Source organism: Aulonocara stuartgranti, assembly GCF_965226115.1.
Source record: "Aulonocara stuartgranti genome assembly, chromosome: 7".
In the NCBI taxonomy this organism is placed as follows: domain Eukaryota; kingdom Metazoa; phylum Chordata; class Actinopteri; order Cichliformes; family Cichlidae; genus Aulonocara; species Aulonocara stuartgranti.
Window position 1 is genome coordinate 30426222 of NC_138945.1, and position 21989 is coordinate 30448210.

General features: G+C 39.2%; 3 protein-coding genes across 3 annotated transcripts; 2 read left to right on the forward strand and 1 right to left on the reverse strand.

Annotated features, from left to right (window-relative positions):
- The first annotated feature begins 15864 nt into the window (after positions 1-15864).
- Positions 15865-16706, forward strand: LOC309709752 (heat shock protein 30-like). Its single transcript, XM_082538571.1, has one exon. It carries the CDS (start codon positions 15982-15984, stop codon positions 16624-16626), a length of 645 nt encoding a protein of 214 aa, XP_082394697.1. The 5' UTR covers positions 15865-15981; the 3' UTR covers positions 16627-16706.
- A 1469-nt stretch (positions 16707-18175) lies between these two features.
- LOC309710165 (heat shock protein 30-like) lies at positions 18176-19096 on the forward strand. The gene has a single exon (XM_082539416.1). The coding sequence runs from the start codon at positions 18305-18307 to the stop codon at positions 18941-18943; it is 639 nt and encodes a 212-aa protein (XP_082395542.1). The 5' UTR covers positions 18176-18304; the 3' UTR covers positions 18944-19096.
- Positions 19097-20227: 1131 nt separating this feature from the next.
- On the reverse strand, positions 20228-21175 carry LOC309710859 (heat shock protein 30-like). The gene has a single exon (XM_082540679.1). It carries the CDS (start codon positions 20973-20975, stop codon positions 20331-20333), a length of 645 nt encoding a protein of 214 aa, XP_082396805.1. The 5' UTR covers positions 20976-21175; the 3' UTR covers positions 20228-20330.
- Positions 21176-21989: the final 814 nt, after the last annotated feature.

Here is a 21989-nt window from a genome sequence, read left to right on the forward strand (position 1 = left end):
AATTGAAAGCATCTCAGAGAATTGAATGGAATTAAACAGCAGACTGACGGGGGCACAGATACAGCTGAATGCAAAAATGAATGATATGTATAATATATTTCTTGGTGGTTAAAACTTTTTTTTAAACCACTTCCCAGGCACATAAAAACACACACTGTGTTGTATATATGTGGACAGATAAAGCTGCTCTCCTCCATGTAGCAGCCACCCTCAACACCTATTAAACTGTTACTGGAGGTCTGACCCTGACCAAATAAGATGCTGGTAAATAGCCTTATCCATTCTGCTACTGATCCGAGAAGCCTGCCACGAGAGGGCTGTGTGATGTCAAGTGGCTGGCAAGGACACACATTTTACATGCACACACACACACCTACACAAGCACACACAAAAACCTTGCCAGTGGTAGCCGTCTGGCAAGTCTTTGTGTAGCACTGGAGATAATGCACCACACACACACACACACGCGCACACACACACACACGATGATCTCTTTCTCTCTACCTCTCTCTTTTTCTCTCTTGCTCCATCACACACACACACACACACACACACACACACACAGTGTGTGCCTCCTTCATACAAAGGCAGCCAGGGGGGCATATTTGTCACTTACCCAGATGTTTTTCCAAGGTCCCTTATTCAAAGTAGTCAATCATATGAGCAGAAATGTCCCTAACGTGAGCTCCCTTTGGAGTACTGTCTGTGCTCAAATTTGTGTATGTTCACCCATGCATGTGTGTGCAAGGTCAGTAAAGGACACGATATGAAAGTGTTGTTAACCTAAGACACATGGAGGTAATGTATTAATAACAACTACAATACCACACATGCATAGCAGCCACAACAAAGGCAGAAGCCATTTTCCAGGTCTAATAAAGTCCGTCACTCAAACAAACTCAATTTAACTGCTCACACACTTTCTGAATCTTTAAAAAAAGGTTTATTGACAAGTCTCTTAGAAGCACATAAATTCTATGGGAAAGGATGACACTGACTGCAATACGTTAACCAAAATACTGTATAATAAAAGAAAATCTACTTATCTGTATTTTTTTGTTAAATTATCTTATCTAGTTGATTGGTATTAACCAGACGCATGTTTTTGTTTGTTTTTTAAATGATACCCTCTTTAAATTGCAAGGTTTTATATCTCAGTACAGTAAACCATACAGGTACAATACAAATAAACTGGTACTTAACTTGTCTTACAATTAGTTAAATACAGCCTTAGAAAACTAACAAAACATGAAATATTTGTGTTATTTATTTAGCAAATATTAAGCCAAACTGCAGAAGCCGTGTGTGAAAAATTAAGTACACCCTTACTGATTGCTTAAGTAATAGCACATAATTAACTGATCATCAGCAAATGTGAGCGCATGTATAAAGAAGACAGTTCTGGAGCCAATGCAAAGGAGGTTAGACATCAGCAATGATCCTTAAAAAGGCAATTGTTGGAGCTGTGTGGTATTAAGGCCATTTTCAAACAGTTTGAAGTCCAAAATTCTGCAGTAAGAAAGATTGTTCACAGGCTGAAAACATTCGAGACAGTTGACCATCTTCTGAAAGTGGCCATCCCAGAAAATTCACCCCAAAGACAGATCGTGTTTATGCTTAAAAAAAACAAAGCAAAACAAAACCAAGAGCTGCATCCCAGATTCTACAGGCCTCAGTTGGGATGTTAGATTTTAAAGTTCATGACCGTATACAATTAGCAAAAGACTGAACAAGTATGGCTTGTTGGAAAGGTGTGCCTCCTCTCTCTAAAAAACCCCATAACAGCATGGCTAGCTTTGCAAAATTGTATATGACCCAACCACAAGAGTTCTCATTTGTCATTTGAACCAAACGTGGTCCAAATGACTCATCACAATAATTAGTGTCATGTTTGGTGGAAACCAAACACAGCATATCAGCACAAACACCTCATACCAACTGTCAAACGCAGTGATGGAGTTGTAATGAGTTGGGCTGGTTTTGCTGTCAACTGAGCACCTTGCAGTCAACCATGAACTCCTCTGTATACCAAAATTTATTTGGTTTTTTAAACATATAAATACAGCGTGTAATATGCAATGCGTTGTTGTTCATGTCAGACCAAATTTATTTTATTTTCTAAGACCCAAGAACTGACCAAGGGTGTACTTTCTTTTCACCATGACTGTACATTCCCATGTGCTATTCTTTTTCTTCTCACCCTCATCCCATTCTGGTCCACATTATTTGGTGAGTTAGTCATGTAAGAGAGGTGTATTTAAAAAAAACATTAAAAATGAGGATTAAAAATGAAAAAGATTTAGAAAGTTACATGTTGGACCTTGTATAGTGTATACTACTACATTTGGAGGTCGTTAGCCTCCTCAACCTTACTCTATAATGAAGAGGTGCTGCCTGCCTACTGAGCTGTCTCGTCTGATAATTATTTTGACATTACCTGCTGAGAGCTGGAAGGGAATTATCCTCCACAGCGTCTGCTTGCCATACATTTTCCATGTAAATGACCTTAGTCACTTTCTTTTTTACTGTAATAACAGTAGAGTTAAGTTAAGTTGATCTGTATGACTGCATCCATCACAATTTTGCAAGCACTGATTTAATAAAAAACTTAAAGAGATGAATGGATCTGTTATTATTTTGTCAGTTTCTCTTGCCTGATTAGTTGATCTAGGGACTACAGTTAGCCTAACAGTTTAATTGGAATATCATGAGAATTTTTCACTAAACAGTGTAAGGCAGTTCCTTCCTGTTGTAATCAGGGCATGCATGATTTTTGTATATAGAGATTATCAATAAAGTGCAATAACTGCACATTTGTGTATCAGTTTCTTACTTTAAATAAGTATATTAAAGTGTTGTTCTTTTTTTTAAATTGACCAGGTTTATATCTGGTCATTAAAAACAATCAGATTGCTCTAATGTGCCCTATCATTTTTTTTCCAGAAGTTTTTGGTAAGCTCAGTTAGAGTTCACAATTCAGAACTCGCATTCAATATATAAAAAAGAAGAAAAGAAAAGTCTACAACAACAGTAGCAAACTTGCACTGCACCAAAACCCTTTATAGTACATAATATGGAAATTTGTGATTTTTCTTGGATATGTATAAACTGGAGTAAATGAGTGTGAGAATGCCTTAGTTTGGGTGAAAAACAACCCATCTGTCTTAATATTCCCCATGCTCAGCACAGACAGACTAATGACTATAATGCATCACCTGGAAATTGTATTTCAATAAAAAGTAAGTGCACATGTGTGTGTCTCCCATTTCTGTTTGGAACAGTTTTTCCCTCACTCTGTTTATCCGTATGGCAACAGCTGTTAATTTAACATGCTCTACACGCCACGCGTCATATATGTCTAATGAATTTGCTCTCTTTCCAATCCTGTCTCTTTAATGCTCATACAGTGAATTTGATGGGTGGGGTACGTTCACTTCAATTGCCGTTAAATTTCCATTAAAAACATGTAGATAACACCAGCAGTGCAGTGTGGCACACTGTAGTGGATGGAAGAATGGATAGGTAGATAAATTGAACCATCCAAAGGTTTTCACTTGAACCACCTTAGGTAGAGGTTTGTATTTCATCTTAAAATTTAAGATGGAATTGACGTTACTTCATCCAATACAAATAATGATTACAAAGAAAACAAACAAAAAAACGATTGTCCTTATTTTTACTGCCACATGCTTACTGTTTACACTCACTGTACACTTTATTAGGTACATCTTGCTAATAATTGTTTGGACCTCCTGGGGTTTTGCATTCAGTGATGCTCTTGATTGTAACAACTGTTTATTTGAGTTACTGTTGCTGTAGTTAGAGTTTAGAAGTATTCTGGACATTCTCCTCTGATCTCGGTCATCAACAAGGCACACTTTCTCTGAAGTGGCTGGTGAGTGTATATTGCATTGTTGTGCTCATCTTGACTGACACAGAGCCAGTCATTCCAACCATGGATTCAGGAGTCAGTCTCAGCTAGTTTGCCATTCCAGGTGCTTAAACATGATTACTTTATCTTCTTTAACTATATTTTTAACAAATTTCCAAAGAATTTGAAAAGGTTAACAGCGAGCATGTTTGAAACAAAGGTTTTCTTCAGTTTCCAAGAATAATGGCTAGTACAAGTTACATATGAGCATAAATCTAAAAGAAGTGCTTGTTCAGTCTTTGACCTTAATTCAACTACTGCTCACTACAGTGTGCAATAAGTCATTATTAAGTCATGTTTCTAAAATGACTATTGATTTTCTCACACAGCAAGTACTAGCCAAGAGCAATGACAAAATGCAGAAGCAGAGATAAGAGTGAAGTTTCTATGAGATCAGTCCCTGCAGACGATTAGTTATTATCCACAGCTGCTGATGAATCGCTCATCGCTGTGCTGCTTTGATCACTTTGCTCAAGGTAATTTCCTCTTATTTTGTAGTATCCCTGGCAGAAAAATCAATGACTGTTTGAATTACTTTGAATGGCTGAATTTGTATGAATAGATAAGTAATGACTGAATGATTTATAAGCTTTAATGGGGGGGGGGGGGGGGGGGGGCGCTTTCTGGGCACACAATTCAAATGTCTTCGTGAGGTTTAACAGCTTGAACTGAAATACGAGAATCCCAACTTCCTGGCTGCTTGACCTCATCTGCCGCCGTGGCAGATTCCACGCCACGTTGTTGAATGTTACTACTGTCACATTTTAAATACAGTTATTAAAAACACATATTGTGTGCATGTTTGTGCATGTGTATGAAAACCAATTAATCTCTATGTCAGAACATCTGGAAGTCTATGCGTTCGAGTCCATTAATGCCTCAGAATAGAAGAGAATCCGAAAGAGGAAAGATACTCGTCCATGCATGCACACACGCAGAGCGCTGTATGTCTCTGATAGCTTCTATTATCTAGGTCTCCCTCCTGGCTGCACATCAAACATGGATGAGCTCCAGCCATAAAAGGCTCCATTTTCCTTTGATTTATACAAGGAATAAAAATCGGAAAGGTGAAAAGTCCAAACCATCCATATTTTATCAGCTCACTGACACCAAAGGCAAGACAGACCAAAAAATTTAACATATAGCTAAACCCAAAATAGACCATGATAGGACCAAAGACAGGAACTGCAATACTGAACCCCATTGATCTCAGTGACCAAACACCTTCTAACCTGATGTGTTACAGACTAAACTGGTAATCAAATTTGATCAACATGGAGATGAAGTAGATGATATGTTTTATATTTGTTCTAAATTATGATGGAGATGGAGTGAACAGATACTGTGTTAGGATCAATAAACCATTCCTCTGGGTCCTGTTTGTCTTATATCTTGTTAAAAGACACCAGTGATACCATCAGTACTGTGCCAAAGAGGGGCTTTATCTAGGTGTCCCTGTGGTTTTAGTTGTTATGAGAGAGAGGGTGAGGGGTTGTGAGGAATGAGTTTGTGTGTGTAGGTGGGGCTGGTGGGGGCTTGTGTGTACTGATAGAGTTTTGGTCACAATGAACATTATTATTATATTTTGTTTCATTGTCGGCCTTAGCAATGGTGGTATATTTGCAGCAGTATCTAGTATCTAAGACAGTTGTTGAAGTGGTTAGCATTGTTGCCTCACTCGTCATTTGGAAACTGTCCTTTGTGACCGTGACATTGAATGGTTGGCTGTCTCTCTGTCTTGGCCCAGTAATGGACTGGTGATTGGCTGGGAAATGCTCCTGCTCCTCTGTGACTTTGGTTAAGCGGTTAAAAAATGAATGTATGTTGAATAAAATTGTACACATGACATTGGACATCTCTGCTTAGACTGCTGTCCCATGTGGCCAAGACCTAGGTAAGGGTTAGAAAATGGATGGATGTTTGACTATAGACAGTCGTCAGAGACAATTCCATCTCCTTTCTTTTTGTTGGTTGAGGTCTTAAATATCTGTTAGCCCTATCACAAGCTATATGTATCTATGTTCCTTCCTTCCACCAGTCTATTTTCATATCTAAATTGCTGCACACCTAGCCCTGCTCCCATTCCCTCCTTCTCCTCTCATCCTTCCTTCCTGTCTCCTCTTGTTCCTACTTCCCATCTTCTCCCCTTCCCCTTCTTTCTCCGTTAGCCATCCTGTCTGAATAATGCAGTGGCCACACAGCTGCACTACCATTGTTCCAGCTTCAATGTTAATGTTGTGTCCTTGTCACAATTATTAGGTCACTATCATCCATCAACGCTAATCATTGTCATACAGATACGAACAAACAAAACACATTATGGAGAACAAAGGCACACACATGTAGAGAACAAAGGCTTGTATGGAGCAAAGAACCACGTTGTGGTTTATGACACTCGTGTTAAATTAAATGATGCACTTTGAAAAGGCAAACACAACAGGCACTTTATCATCAGAGAGAAATGAAAAAAGGAAATTAATTTCTGTATGAAACCTTGATCTGAATTTAATGGCAGCATCAAGTCTCAAAAATGCTGGGATGGGGCACCAAAAGAACAGGACAACATTAGCAACTGGTTTCCTCAGTTCCCAGAGGTTTACACTCTGTTGCTAAAATAAGGTGACCATGTCCCAACCTTTTGAGACATTCTGTGTCATGGATGGCTGTGTGGCAGGCAGGGAAGCAGGAGTGGTGGATCCAAAATGCAGGACTCAGACACAGAAGTACAACTTAAAGCGCAGCTTTATTGCTGGGAAAACCTCTTACTAAACTAAACTCACCAAAAGACAAACAAAAACGCTGGTGGACTAAAACACTGTAGCAGAAATACTGAACTGGCACTGGAGACAAAACACACACAGCTTGTTGAGGGTGAACAGACATTAACGACGCAACGCTGACACAAAGACACACTGGGCTTAAATACACTGAGGGAGTCATCAAGGAATTAGAGACAGAAGGGGGACACAGCTGGGAGAAATAAGACCTAACGAGACAAGGAGAGCAAAGCCGGAACACTGACATCAGACGGGAACAAGAACCTTCAAAGTAAAACAGGAAACAAAACACACTTTACTAAGACACGGACTAGACAGAGAGAGACAGACTTGACACTGACCAAAGTCTACTAAATAATCATCATAATCAAAACAGTATCACTGATAAATCATAATCTAGAAAAACACCAAAGCATGAAAAACAGAAAGCTGGGTCAACATGACCCAGAACCGTGACATTCTGCCTTCTGTTTTTATTGACACTTTGCAATGTATCCCAGCTATTCTATTATTGGGGATTAACAATGACAATGTTTGCTGCCACACAAGCAGACTGGGTGAGAATGGGAATTTGAGAGCATTTTATCAATAATAAAACTTCCGCATCTTCTGTGTCGATCACATCGTTGGGGTCTGGTTTTGCTTTAAATTTCTGGATTTCAAGAATGGAGAATGCTTGGGACTGAGCATGGCTCTTTTGCAGGGTCATTTGTTCATCAGACAAATCCTTTTTCCTTAAAGGGTTATGTATAGATTTGGCCCACTACAGGGCTGAGGATGAAGGCTAATATGGATTAGGTTAAATAAGCCCATTGAAACATGAAAGGCTGCTGATAGCTGATGTGGGAGTATCAGACATCTACTTGTAGAGACCTGAGGCTTTGGGGTATTGGCCGAGTGTGTGTGTGTTTCTGTGTGTCTGAGTGCTGCAAATGAATCGATAGCGATTAGAGCAGGCTGGGTTCTATTGCCTATTTAATTATCCTCCATCAAACAAACACGGTAGCATGTTAAGATCACTTGGGCTGCAGTTCTTCACATACACACACCCTCACAGAGAGAGGGCAGCAGTCAATTTTATTTTTCAAATAGAAAAAAAAATGAGAGGATCAAGGTCACCAGCAGAGAAGGACAACGGCCCTTAACCCCTGTTCTCTGTTAGGGGGAAATCTTTAAAAAGGTAATCAGCGAGGCTAGTTGGCAAGATAGAATTGAATATGAATTAAGTAAGAAGAATCTGATTTCTCTGGGTTTACTTGATAAGAGTCAGTGTTAGTGTCTTTCCTTTTGGAACTGGAAACTTGGGCAATTGATCTTACGTACTGTTCATCAGCTCAGCCTCATCATACATAAAGCTTTGTCTGTTTTAAAGCATCTGAGCTGTTGTGGTCTACTGCCACCATCTGACTGCATGAATAATAAAGAATGGCAACATGTCAACGTAAAAACAAAACAAGCCATTTGGATGTCACAGCTTGGAAAGAGCAACATGGCCCCTGTCAGCGTCTGACAGACAGCTGTGAGAAGTGTGTGGTGTCTGATTAGTGCCTCTTTCTGTTTCTCTCTCTCTCTCTCTCTTTGGCATGATTACATAACAGGGTATGTCTAGTAAAATCTTGTGTTGTGTATGTGTTGTTACAGTATGTGCTGACTGACTCAGTACATATGTGTGACATAGATTCATCCAATAGTCTCTCAAGGATTTATTAGAGCGTCGTAAAAGTTTATAATCTATCTGCCCATTTATAATCTATAATGGGCAGCCTGCTCTTTCTCTTCTTTCTGCATCTGAGCATATCTTTTAGTAATCTTGGGCTTCTTGTGTATTTGTTTTTTTTCTTATTTCCCTTTTCACCTAATCTTCTCTCTCTGTCACTCACTTGGCTCTGAAACTATTTCTGTGCACTCCGAATTCCAGATTTTCTTTCAGAAATAATCGAGCATTTGTTTTGAAAGCAATGTTTTGGTTGCTTTGCTTTAGCTGATGAACTGTGACCTGACATCATGATAAAGATACCACTGTTGTACGAATCTTCATAAAAATATCTAGTGCTGGGCGATATGACGATATATATCGTGTGGACGATAGAAAAGTGTCTATCATGCCATTTGTCTTCTACCGTTTCTAACCTAATTTTATAAATTATTACATAAAATATATCATTAAACAGCCTGTGGCAGATATATTAGTGTTGTCTTCTCACTATACATACTCTTAACTTTATGCAAGAGAAAATAAAGTTAAAAAAAAGATATTTTTTGCAAAGAAACTCCGTCTTGTGGTTTTGCGACATGGTGCTGCTTTATGTGCATGCTTTACGGTAACTCAAAACGATGGACGTGCGACAGGTTGCAGTTTCATGCCTGGACATGCAACAGGAAGAGACAGCTACACAGGCAGCCCAAGAAGAAGCACTTTTACCGAAAAAAGAGGGGGTACGTCTGTGATTTGGTTACATTTTGGGTTCAACAGCACCAACACGTAGCAGAAGACGCCCATTTGACAACAATTCTGATGGCTAAAGATCCAAACGGGACACAAAAAAAAAGAAAAAAGAAAATGTGGTATCGAGGCCAATAAAAAGAAAAAAAAAGAAAAAAAGAAGACGCCCATTTGCAAGCTATGCTATAAAACTATTCCTGCACCCAATGGCAACACAACAAATCTCTTCTATCACCTACAGAAGGTCCACGAAGAAGAAAACTCAAGAATCCAGAAAATCCGAGCTAAACCAAGTTGTGGAACGATGGGAGCAAGTTGGGAAAAGAAAAACTATAGCCAGCTGAAGATACAGCAGTCTTTCGCACAAGATACGCCGTATGAGAAAACGTTCCAGCGCCATAAACAAATCACAGGAGCCATCTCGCGTTACATTTGTAAAGGCATGGTTCCTGTTTATGTAGTTGAGAAGGACAGCTTTCGTGACCTCATCAAAGTCTTTGATCCGTGGTACGTTATGCCCGGTCGTAAGCACTTCAGTAAAGTTGAGTTGCCTCGCTTATATGATGCATGCCGGGCCAAAGTAGAGAAGGATGTTTGCAGTGTCGTGCATTATGCCTTGATGACTGACCTATGGACGAGCAGAGATACACAGCCCTACATGAGCGTAACCATCCCTTTCATTAACAAAGACAGCACCCTCTGTGCTCGCTGTTTACAGACTGCATACTTTCCAGATGACCACAGGTCAGGTGGTATATCGTGATATATATTGTTATCGTGACATAAAATAATTCATATCGTGATAAATATTTTTTCCATATCACCCAGCACTAAACATATCTGTACATGACTATATATACAGTGGGGCAAAAAAGTATTTAGTCAGCCACCGATTGTGCAAGTTCCCCCACTTAAAATGATGACAGAGGTCAGTAATTTGCACCAGAGGTACACTTCAACTGTGAGAGACAGAATGTGAAAAAAAAATCCATGACTCCACATGGTAGGATTTGTAAAGAATTTATTCGTAAATCAGGGTGGAAAATAAGTATTTGGTCACCTCAAACAAGGAAAATCTCTGGCTCTCACAGACCTGTAACGTCTTCTGTAAGAAGCTTTTCTGTCCCCCACTCGTTACCTGTATGAATGGCACCTGTTTGAACTCATCATCTGTATAAAAGACACCTGTCCACAGCCTCAAACAGTCAGACTCCAAACTCCGCCATGGCCATGACCAAAGAGCTTTCGAAGGACACCAGGAAAAGTATTGTAGACCTGCACCAGACTGGGAAGAGTGAATCAACAATAGGCAAGCAGCTTGGTGTGAAAAAATCAACTGTGGGAGCAATCATCAGAAAATGGAAGCCATACAAGACCACTGATAATCTCCCTCGATCTGGGGCTCCATGCAAGATCTCATCCCGTGGGGTCAAAATGATCATGAGAACGGTGAGCAAAGATCCCAGAACCACACGGGGGGACCTGGTGAATGACCTGCAGAGAGCTGGGACCAAAGTAACAAAGGTCACCATCAGTAACACACTACAACGGCAGGGAATCAAATCCCGCAGTGCCAGACGTGTTCCGCTGCTGAAGCCAGTGCATGTCCAGGCCCGTCTGAAGTTTGCCAGAGAGCACATGGATGATACAGCAGAGGATTGGGAGAATGTCATGTGGTCAGATGAAACCAAAGTAGAACTTTTTGGTATAAACTCAACTCGTCGTGTTTGGAGGAAGACGAATACTGAGTTGCATCCCAAGAACACCATACCTACTGTGAAGCATGGGGGTGGAAACATCATGCTATGGGGCTGTTTTTCTGCCAAGGGGACAGGACGACTGATCCGTGTTAAGGACAGAATGAATGGGGCCATGTATCGTGAGATTTTGAGCCAAAACCTCCTTCCATCAGTGAGAACTTTGAAGATGAAACCAGGCTGGGTCTTCCAACATGACAATGATCCAAAACACACCGCCCGGGCAACAAAGGAGTGGCTCCGTAAGAAGCATTTGAAAGTCCTGGAGTGGCCTAGCCAGTCTCCAGACCTCAACCCCATAGAAAATCTGTGGCGGGAGTTGAAAGTCCGTGTTGCTCGGCGACAGCCCCAAAACATCACTGCTCTCGAGAAGATCTGCATGGAGGAATGGGCCAAAATACCAGCTACTGTGTGTGCAAACCTGGTAAAGACCTATAGTAAACGTTTGACCTCTGTTATTGCCAACAAAGGTTATGTTACAAAGTATTGAGTTGTATTTTTGTTATTGACCAAATACTTATTTTCCACCCTGATTTACGGATAAATTCTTTACAAATCCTACCATGTGGATTCATGGATTTTTTTTCACATTCTGTCTCTCACAGTTGAAGTGTACCTCTGGTGCAAATTACTGACCTCTGTCATCATTTTAGGTGGGGGAACTTGCACAATCGGTGGCTGACTAAATACTTTTTTGCCCCACTGTATATTCTATGCATGGTCACCAGCCTTAGCTTTGATACCAGCTATTGAACAAACATTTGAGTTTTTGCGCTCCACAATGCCATTCAAACAGAACTGTAAGGCAAAACGTACTAAGTTCAATTTTGTAATAGAGTCATCATCACCCAGAAGTGATCCGGACTCTGAAAGCGAGCTAATTTAAACTGCTAAATGTTTTATCAGATATCTGTAGGTTCCTCTCAGTAAAGAGCACTTAACACAACTTCATCTGCTAACAGAGACTAAGTGAATTACTTTTTCTGACTGAAATAAGCCTTTTCAGTCTTGCTTGACTTATGTCCTTGTATGTGTCACTTTTTCATCGTGGAAACAGATTTTTTTCCCCCTTTTTTGAGCACAGTTGCACTGCTGTTTAATCCAGGAGACTGTCAGTTCTATGTGAGCCAGTCACCTAACAATGTATCTGCAGGAGATGAACAGGACTCCCACTGCTGGAACTCTACAGCACATACCTAAAATACTGTCTTCTACTTTGCAACTCTATCACAGTGATAAGACAGGCAGTAGAGTGTATGTTATCTGCTCTAGGTCTCACACACAGGACCACTGCAGTATTTCACTTCTTCTCTCTCACTCTCACTTCTCCTTCCTTTTTCTTTTTTTTTTGTTCTTTGCCGAGTCCCGCCTCATCACCTCTCTTTCTCTCTTCCCACTCCTCTGGAGTTCTCTCATCTTTCTCCCCCCTGCTGCATCCTCTACCCCTCTCTACCTCTTTCCCCTCCTCCCCACATGTCTGTCTGTTCGAAACTGGAGCAACGTCTTAATCGAGGCTCCCGGACGTGACGGGAATTTCTAAGCAACCCCAGCTCTGCAGTACAGACACAAACACACATACACACACAAAAACACACACATTCTGCTTGGCAGCCAATTAACAGCCTGCGATCCCGCACCAAAGGAATAACTGCATGTTGATGAGCTGGCGGCCGTGTGCGCTTGTGTGTGCATGTGTGTTCATGATGAGCTGGTGGCCGTCAGAGCCACTTACACAGATAGAAGGATATGTCTTTTATGTGTTCAAGGGAACGAGGGGGATTATGGTGCATTAAAAACCATCTCCGTGAGGGACAAACTAAGACAGTAACAAGGAAGTGTGAATTTGTGCCTGGGATTCTCTTTGTGTGTGCGGCGCTGTCCCGACACTTTCAGGATATGTGGGTGTCGGTGCGTATAAGAAGCATTAGGAGAACAATGCAGATGATTTACTTGGAGCGGAGCCTTGCTTTCTCCTCCTCTTCCTCCTCCTCATCCTTCCTCTATTTTTGTTACTTTTCATTCTTCTCCACCTCCTCCTCACTTCTATCCTGCCTCCACTTTTGAGAGTTCATCCAAAGGTGAATGCTTGACAAAAAAGAAAAAGAAAAAGTATCTTTCCCACTCCAAAAATTCATATATTCTCTTTATCTGTCAAAAATATTGACACCAACCATGACACAATATCCCCGAGCAGCAAACTGCTGTATTTGCCAGTCGAGGTTTCATCATCCGTCTTGTTTTCTTGAGAGACACAGTAAATGTTGAAAAGACTGTGGGTTTAAAACCTGGCTCCATGCTGTTTCTGCCCTACTTCTCTGCATCATCATCATATTAGTCTTTGTTCTATACTCTTAGGAAAGGTAAAATAAGTAAGGATAGATGAGAGGTATAAACTGCTATTAGAAAATCTGACAAAAATAACATTCAGTGCTGTAAATTATCAGTTGCAACATATTACAAGGCATGACAATAATTAATTGATTAAAAATATATCTTTACATATTTTGGTTGGTGTGATTGTTTAGTTTGACGCATAAACAGTTGTTAATTTGTTTCTATGTGCAGAAGTATACATCCAGATGAGGGCTTTAATGTTAATTACCCTTTGGAAAAAACATGGAGTACATCTTGGATTGTGTAGTCTAGAGTCAGTATGTTACAATTATATGTGTATCATTACATCACATGGTTGTGTTATTCATTTCTAATCATAAAACTGTAAAACCACTAGTAGGAAAGTATTATTTTAACAAAAGGAAAATGCAAATTAAAAGGCAGGAAATCACAAAGCAGGTCTGCAAACAACTTGAAAAATAACAATGAAAATTAATTTATTTATGTATTTATGCTTAGTATTTAATACCAAATATGGTATAATAGAAGACATATTTCAGAGGTATTTCAAAAGTTTTGGGAGTACATGTATGAGGAAGGAGATCCTGCCATCTAGTGGATGAAACCTCAAATTACTGTTGGAAGAATAATAAAAAGGCCCTATGTATAGACGAGGTGTTTCATACTTTCTTCATAGACTTGTGAAAAGTCGTCGATTTTCAAAAAAAAAAAAGTCTGGTCTGTATTAAATGATTTCCACTAAAAATTGAGTTTAACTTTCGCACCATAACTGAATATTGCTTCCCTCAAATCTAAGCTTGGTAGTTTTGTAGTCTCTTATGATCACTGGTAAAAACTTGTAATGAAGAAATCATATGAGTGATGTCAGAAGTCCTGTGAAACCCTGGAAGAGTTCCCAGTCTTTCACAGGGAGCTGAGATGAATGCTGAGAGAATGAATGTCATTCATGTTCACATTATGCAATCTATAAAGAAAGCATATGTTTGGACTGTGGGAGGAAGCCTGATTACCAAGAAAGATACTTCAAAGTATCCATGATGATGGTGCAGTACTTAGCACAGTTTCTTCACTCTGGCCTCACAGCAACAGCGAATCTACAGCTGGCTGGTTCAGGACTTTATGTGTGTAGTTTCTCACTGAATCTATGTCGGATCTGTTCCGCTGCTTCCTCCTGCAGTACAACAACATGCAAGTTAACTTTACTGGCGATTCTAAATTTGACAAAGGTATGACTGTGTACTTGAGTGATCTTCTGTCTTTCTCTGTGTTGGCTCTTCGACTGACTGTAAACCTGTTCAGGCAAACAAGTCCTTCTTTTGCTGGAGTATGCTGTCGGCAGACACAAAAGCTGTGTGATGGATATATAATCTCAACTTCACTTTAGCAATTTAATGGAAATGAACAAATTCATTCTGAGTATTTACTCATGATGCTAAATTAAATTAAGGGGATATTTCAGAAATGATTATTATTTCATTGCTCATTTGGTCTTCAAGATAAACACACTTTTGTCTGACAGATTTAAAGATACACATATTTATTCAGTCTTACAGTAATGAACAGATTAAATGATTTCAATTGATTTTTTTCTTTACTTTTAATTTTGGCTTTGTCTGACATTCATATTCTTGTAGAAACATTATTGTTGTTTCTTTAAAGAAAAAAGCAGACATATTTAATCGTTTTATTTCTTCTGTCAATCTGGAGAAATTAATAAAAATGGGATTTGATTGTGCAGACCAAAAAAAACCCACTTAATATTTAACTCCATGTGGGTAGTTTTAATTTTGTGTTGGTTCCCAACAAATGACAGCTCTGCATGTCAAAGTGAACAAGAAAACGTTTATCAGCTCAGGTGTTAAAAAAAATTTAAAACTGTGCATTTAGTTTCCACAAGGTCTATGTGAGCTGTGCTTTTTAATATCCAGCAGCCTATTTTACAAATGCAGTGCTACAGAATTCAAAGAAACATGAAGAACAAAATAAGTATCGGCTAATACACGCAATCATTTTACAAGTCAGATCATTTGAGCTGAGACTGAAAATAAATAAATAAATAAATACTTTAAATCTGATAATTATCAACAGCCAACTGTAGCAATTTAATAAAGTATGTTAAAGATTTACAGTTCTGATCCTACATTGAACATTAACTGAAGTCAGTATTCTTGAGAAAAAGCCCCACAAATTGGTTATATGTGATAAATGCATCAAACTGCACTATGTTCTGCAATTACCGTGAAAGAGTATCTAGGCGTTCTTGGATTTTGGATTTCTGGTTGTGTTTTTTTTAAATATCACATTTGAACAAAAATTTAAATAATGTAACTGAATATTTACTTAATCAAAGTAAACAATAAAAACTTGATGTCAGATCTGAAATATGTAGCATTTACGCTTATTACACATTTATATATTTTACATGTTTTTGTCACTGAGGCAGCCTATATGGACATTAGTAAATACATGCGGTAATCAAATAGTTTCACAGAAAAGAAGTGATGTCATAAATCCTGTAAAACAGCTCCACCCAGTGGAGATCTCTGGCAAAGACCAGAACATTCCTGAAGACTCTGGAACTCCTCCACTTAGTATATATAAACTGGGACAGTCTCACTGCTGAGACAGAAAGCAAGACAAGCAACACCAAGAAGACAACAGACACCTGAACAGTGTTTCATCTCACAAGAAGAGGACTCAACACTAAACCCACTGAAGATGCTGTGCTCTCATGGAGTCCAGTCTGCACTCAGTCCATTCATGGACTTCTACTGGCCTGTGCGCAGTCTGTGGCCAGAGATCAAGCCTCTCTTCTACCAGCAGGATCTCCTGCAGAGAAACCTACAGGAGCTGTGCAGCAGTCTGGAGCTGATGGATAAACTTCAACACAGGATCCTGGAGGAGACAGATCCTTTCCAAAGCAGCATGGCTGTGCAGCCAGTTACCGTCCAGCTGGAGAAAGAGGGAGACAAGTTTGCTCTGATGCTGGACACTCAAGGCTTTTCCCCAGAGGAGCTGTCTGTCAGGCAGGTGGGCAGGAAGCTGAGAGTCAGTGGCAAGACAGAGAAGAAGCAGGAGGATGGGAAAGGCTCGTACTCTTACAGACTGCAGGAGTTCAGACAGGAGTTTGATCTGCCTGAAGGACTGAACCCTCAAACCATCACGTGCCACCTGTCTCCAGATGGGAAGCTCCACATCCAGGCAGCCAAAGCTCCGTGTGTTGAAGAGGCTGAGAGAGAGCTGACTATCAAGAGGAGCTCAGAGGACAAAGCACAGCAGAGTGTGTGTTCACAGGCAGAAGACAGCAGGACAGAGACACACAGCAGCACACAGGACAAACCTGAAAACATGGATATGAAATGATACCAATGTAAAATAAATGTTTTTGTATTGATATTCATTCAGTTTTCATGTGTTGAGAAATAAATGTTATCAAAGCTTAACTATGTTTTCTGTGTCTTTCTTTCTAAGTCCTACATTAAAAAGAAAGAAAGAAAAAAAGCACAGAGGAGGATAGAAGGAGTTTTATTGAGGTCCTGTGATCCATGCATCCAAGTTCTCCAGCTCTAAAATTCTAAACTTTATGGCTTTTAAAAATAGAAACAAATGAGGACAAATTGAATTTGGTAGTTCAGACTGAAAACTGTTGTTTAATTCAACACCATCTGGGTTTGATGAATGAGCTCCTGGCTTTATCTGAGTTAACACTTCATAGACCAGGTGGTTTCAGAGTAGTTCATGCAATCTTATTGTCTGTTCCAAAAATGTGACAACACTCGATGTCAAAGTGAACAACAGAACATTCAGTTCACAAGTAAGAAAAATCAAATACTGCGCAATTAGTTTCCACAAGTTCTGTGTGTGTGTGTTGCTTTTCAATTTCCAGTAATCTATTAAACAAATGAAAGTTACAGCCTTCAAACAAACATGAAGAATGTACCAAGTATTGATAAATTGAGCAAATATTTTACAAGCCAGACTATTTCACCATATAATTTAACAACAATTATATACTGCACATGTGATAATTACTAACATCATGCTATTTGAAGTTAGCAAAACACATTTGCAAAAACATATTCTTATTAAGAATTATTAAGTGAACTCGGCACTCTTGAGAAACAACCCATCCTAGTGGATATATGTGGTAATGGCTATATGTTGAAACATGTTCACCTGTTTCTCTACACATTCTTAGAATTTGGAGTTTATGTTATTTGATTTTAATAATATGTTTTGGATTATAAAATTGATTTGAACTAGTGTTTAAAAAATATCAGCATGAACCCAAACATTTTTTGATCAGTAGACAAATAGCTTTTCACATCAGACATGAAGTGCATTCAGTTCACAAGTGACGTCAGAAGTTCTGTGAAACAGTTCCACCCAGTGGAGATCTGTGGCAAAGACCAGAACATTCCTGAAGATTCTGGACCCCTTCTGGGGAAATGGTGTACATCTAAGGCTTACCTCCAATGTTTGCATTTAAATTCGTATTTAAATCAATGGACTTGTTAAAAACAAATTCACTGCATATATGGTTAGAATGGATATTCCAGTAAATATTGTATTATATTATACTTCTCAAGTAATGCGGAGTTTTGTTCTTTATTTTATTTTTTGTATTTTTCAGTCTTGGTGAGAGCAGGTTGAGGGCTGAGGAAGAAGAGGTCAATTTCCTGCTCGTCTTTCATCAGCATGAATCAGATATTTGTTTAGTAGATATAGTTTTTCTTCTCAGTCAAAGCAAATGAAAATTTGGGGGAAAAATAGTACATATTTCAAGTCATGGATGGGGATTTAAGTTTTTCCAGCAGCAAAAGTGAGGTTCTGTTCCTGGGAAACAGCTCCACCCAGTGGAGATCTGTGGCAAAGACCAGAACATTCCTGAAGACTCTGGAACTCCTCCACTTAGTATATATAAACTGGGACAGTCTCACTGCTGAGACAGAAAGCAAGACAAGCAACACCAAGAAGACAACAGACACCTGAACAGTGTTTCATCTCACAAGAAGAGGACTCAACACTAAACCCACTGAAGATGCTGTGCTCTCATGGAGTCCAGTCTGCACTCAGTCCATTCATGGACTTCTACTGGCCTGTGCGCAGTCTGTGGCCAGAGATCAAGCCTCTCTTCTACCAGCAGGATCTCCTGCAGAGAAACCTACAGGAGCTGTGCAGCAGTCTGGAGCTGATGGATAAACTTCAACACAGGATCCTGGAGGAGACAGATCCTTTCCAAAGCAGCATGGCTGTGCAGCCAGTTGCCGTCCAGCTGGAGAAAGAGGGAGACAAGTTTGCTCTGATGCTGGACACTCAAGGCTTTTCCCCAGAGGAGCTGTCTGTCAGGCAGGTGGGCAGGAAGCTGAGAGTCAGTGGCAAGACAGAGAAGAAGCAGGAGGATGGGAAAGGCTCGTACTCTTACAGACTGCAGGAGTTCAGACAGGAGTTTGATCTGCCTGAAGGACTGAACCCTCAAACCATCACGTGCCACCTGTCTCCAGATGGGAAGCTCCACATCCAGGCAGCCAAAGCTCCGTGTGTTGAAGAGGCTGAGAGAGAGCTGACTATCAAGAGGAGCTCAGAGGACAAAGCACAGCAGAGTGTGTGTTCACAGGCAGAAGACAGCAGGACAGAGACACACAGCAGCACACAGGACAAACCTGAAAACATGGAATGAGATTTAAAATGACGTCAATTTAAAATAGATTTTTTTTTTCAATGCAAATGATAATTTATGGTCCTATATGTTTTGGGGGTTTTTTGGTTTGTTTTTTGTTTTTGTTTTTTTGTTTTTTTAATGTAATGACGATTAAAAATGTTTAAAGCTGAACTCTGTTTCCTGTGTGTTTTACTTAAGTCATATGTTTAAAAAAAGGCCTTGCCTGAATGGATAGAATGGACATGCCAGTGAACATATAATCGTTAGTATGATTCTGAAATGATGTTTTTTCCCACTTTTTTCTTATTCATACATTAGTATTATTTTAATTTTACAGAAATCACAAAAAATGAAATTTGATAATGCAGAGAAAAAAGCACAAAGCTTTCATCAATGCCACATGGATTATTTTCATTCAATTTTGATAGTGTTTCATTTAACACTTTAAACTGTTCATCTTTTGTGTCATGAAGAGTATCGATGTTAAAGAAAAGAACCATCATCAGTTCAATAAAATCAGATACTGTGTGATTAGTTTACAGAAGGTCAAGCTTGCTTTTGAATTTACCAATACATGTTGAAGAAATTACTTACTGCACCATTCATGCAAAATGGAACAATAAAACAAATACTAACAGAAACAATTTTGAGTTCAGGTCATTTGTCTTTAAAAACTTAAAACAGTAAACACTTTTGTGTAATCTTTTATTTGCCAGATGTATTTATTTTATCTCAAATTAGGGAAATACTATACATCTATTAATTACCTGCATTAGAAAATCTGAACAAAACATTAAAAAAAGACTTTAGTACATTGGGATTAATGAAGTCTGAAATCCTGATAAAAAGATTCTCCAAATTGAGATATATGGGTATTGCAATAAAAAACAAATGCTAGTTTATAATCTGAAATCAAAGTTAAAACGTATGTTTTACTTGTTTTATATGTACATTATCCTATTTTTACATGTCTCTTTTTAAAGTGACACAGCCTATATGGATATTAATAAAAAAGGCCACAGTGCAGTGACCGTGCTAACGACTGCACCACCATCATGGTTACTTTGAAGTATCTTTCTTGATAATCAATGTTCCTCCCACAGTCCAAACATATGCTTGATTGTAAGTTGTATAATATGAACATGGATGACATTCATTCTCTGTATGCCACCTATGGCAGCTGGGAGCTGGAGAACATGAATGGATGGAATAGATTATATTATTTATCACTTTCTTTTTCTATCATTTATGTGCTGTATTTTTTTAATGTATGAAATAGAAAAAAAACCCCACACAACATGATTCAGTGTTTGTGATGTTTATTTATCATCAGATATAAATCACAATTACACATATAAAAAGAAATTAATATTATTTAAAAAAAAACATTTATTTTACATTGGTATCATTTCATATCCATGTTTTCAGGTTTGTCCTGTGTGCTGCTGTGTGTCTCTGTCCTGCTGTCTTCTGCCTGTGAACACACACTCTGCTGTGCTTTGTCCTCTGAGCTCCTCTTGATAGTCAGCTCTCTCTCAGCCTCTTCAACACACGGAGCTTTGGCTGCCTGGATGTGGAGCTTCCCATCTGGAGACAGGTGGCACGTGATGGTTTGAGGGTTCAGTCCTTCAGGCAGATCAAACTCCTGTCTGAACTCCTGCAGTCTGTAAGAGTACGAGCCTTTCCCATCCTCCTGCTTCTTCTTTGTCTTGCCACTGACTCTCAGCTTCCTGCCCACCTGCCTGACAGACAGCTCCTCTGGGGAAAAGCCTTGAGTGTCCAGCATCAGAGCAAACTTGTCTCCCTCTTTCTCCAGCTGGACGGCAACTGGCTGCACAGCCATGCTGCTTTGGAAAGGATCTGTCTCCTCCAGGATCCTGTGTTGAAGTTTATCCATCAGCTCCAGACTGCTGCACAGCTCCTGTAGGTTTCTCTGCAGGAGATCCTGCTGGTAGAAGAGAGGCTTGATCTCTGGCCACAGACTGCGCACAGGCCAGTAGAAGTCCATGAATGGACTGAGTGCAGACTGGACTCCATGAGAGCACAGCATCTTCAGTGGGTTTAGTGTTGAGTCCTCTTCTTGTGAGATGAAACACTGTTCAGGTGTCTGTTGTCTTCTTGGTGTTGCTTGTCTTGCTTTCTGTCTCAGCAGTGAGACTGTCCCAGTTTATATATACTAAGTGGAGGAGTTCCAGAGTCTTCAGGAATTTTCTGGTCTCTGCCAGAGATCTCCACTGGGTGACGCTGTTTGACTGGACTAATGACATCACTCGTCAATTGCTCATCCATCATGTCTGACTTCTTTTCTGTGAAACTATTTGATAGGCTGCCTCAGTGACAAAAACATGTAAAATATATAAATGTGTAATAAGCTTTTACTTCAGATTATAGGTTTGCATTTCCATTTAATTGCAATACCCAAAAAATCACCACAGGTGACGGTTCATCAGGAATACAAACTTCACTTGACTATTCCTGTTGGATCAAAGACTTATTTTTGAATATCTTGTTTGGATTTTGTAATACAGGTAATTATTTGGTGTACAGTGTTTCCCCAATTTGACTTTATTTAAAGTTTATTTAAAACAATCTGTACCAAAAATTCTAGACAGTGCGTTTATTATTCCTCTTCCATCAAAATTTATGTTTTACAAATATTTTTATTCTACGTTTTTCCATGAAAGCTGCATTAATAAACGTCTTGAGCATACATCTGTAAATTCAAAAGCAACCTTGATATTGACCTTCTAAGAATTAATCACACAGTTTTTGATTTTACTGAGCTGATGAGGGTTCTTTTCTTCATGTACAGATGTTCTTCCTGACAAAGAAGGTTACAGGACTACTTGAAATATACTGTCATCAATGTACACAAATAATCAAGGATGTATTGTCTGTAACGTTGTGCCTTTTTTTCCTATGCGCGATCAATTTCCACTTAAAATACTAGTACTAAAAATAATACTAATATATAAATATAGAAGTATTCTCCACTGTGGTCAAAGAACACACAAAAATAAAAAAAAACAAGGAAAAAAACATCTGTCATTTCAGAATTATATTA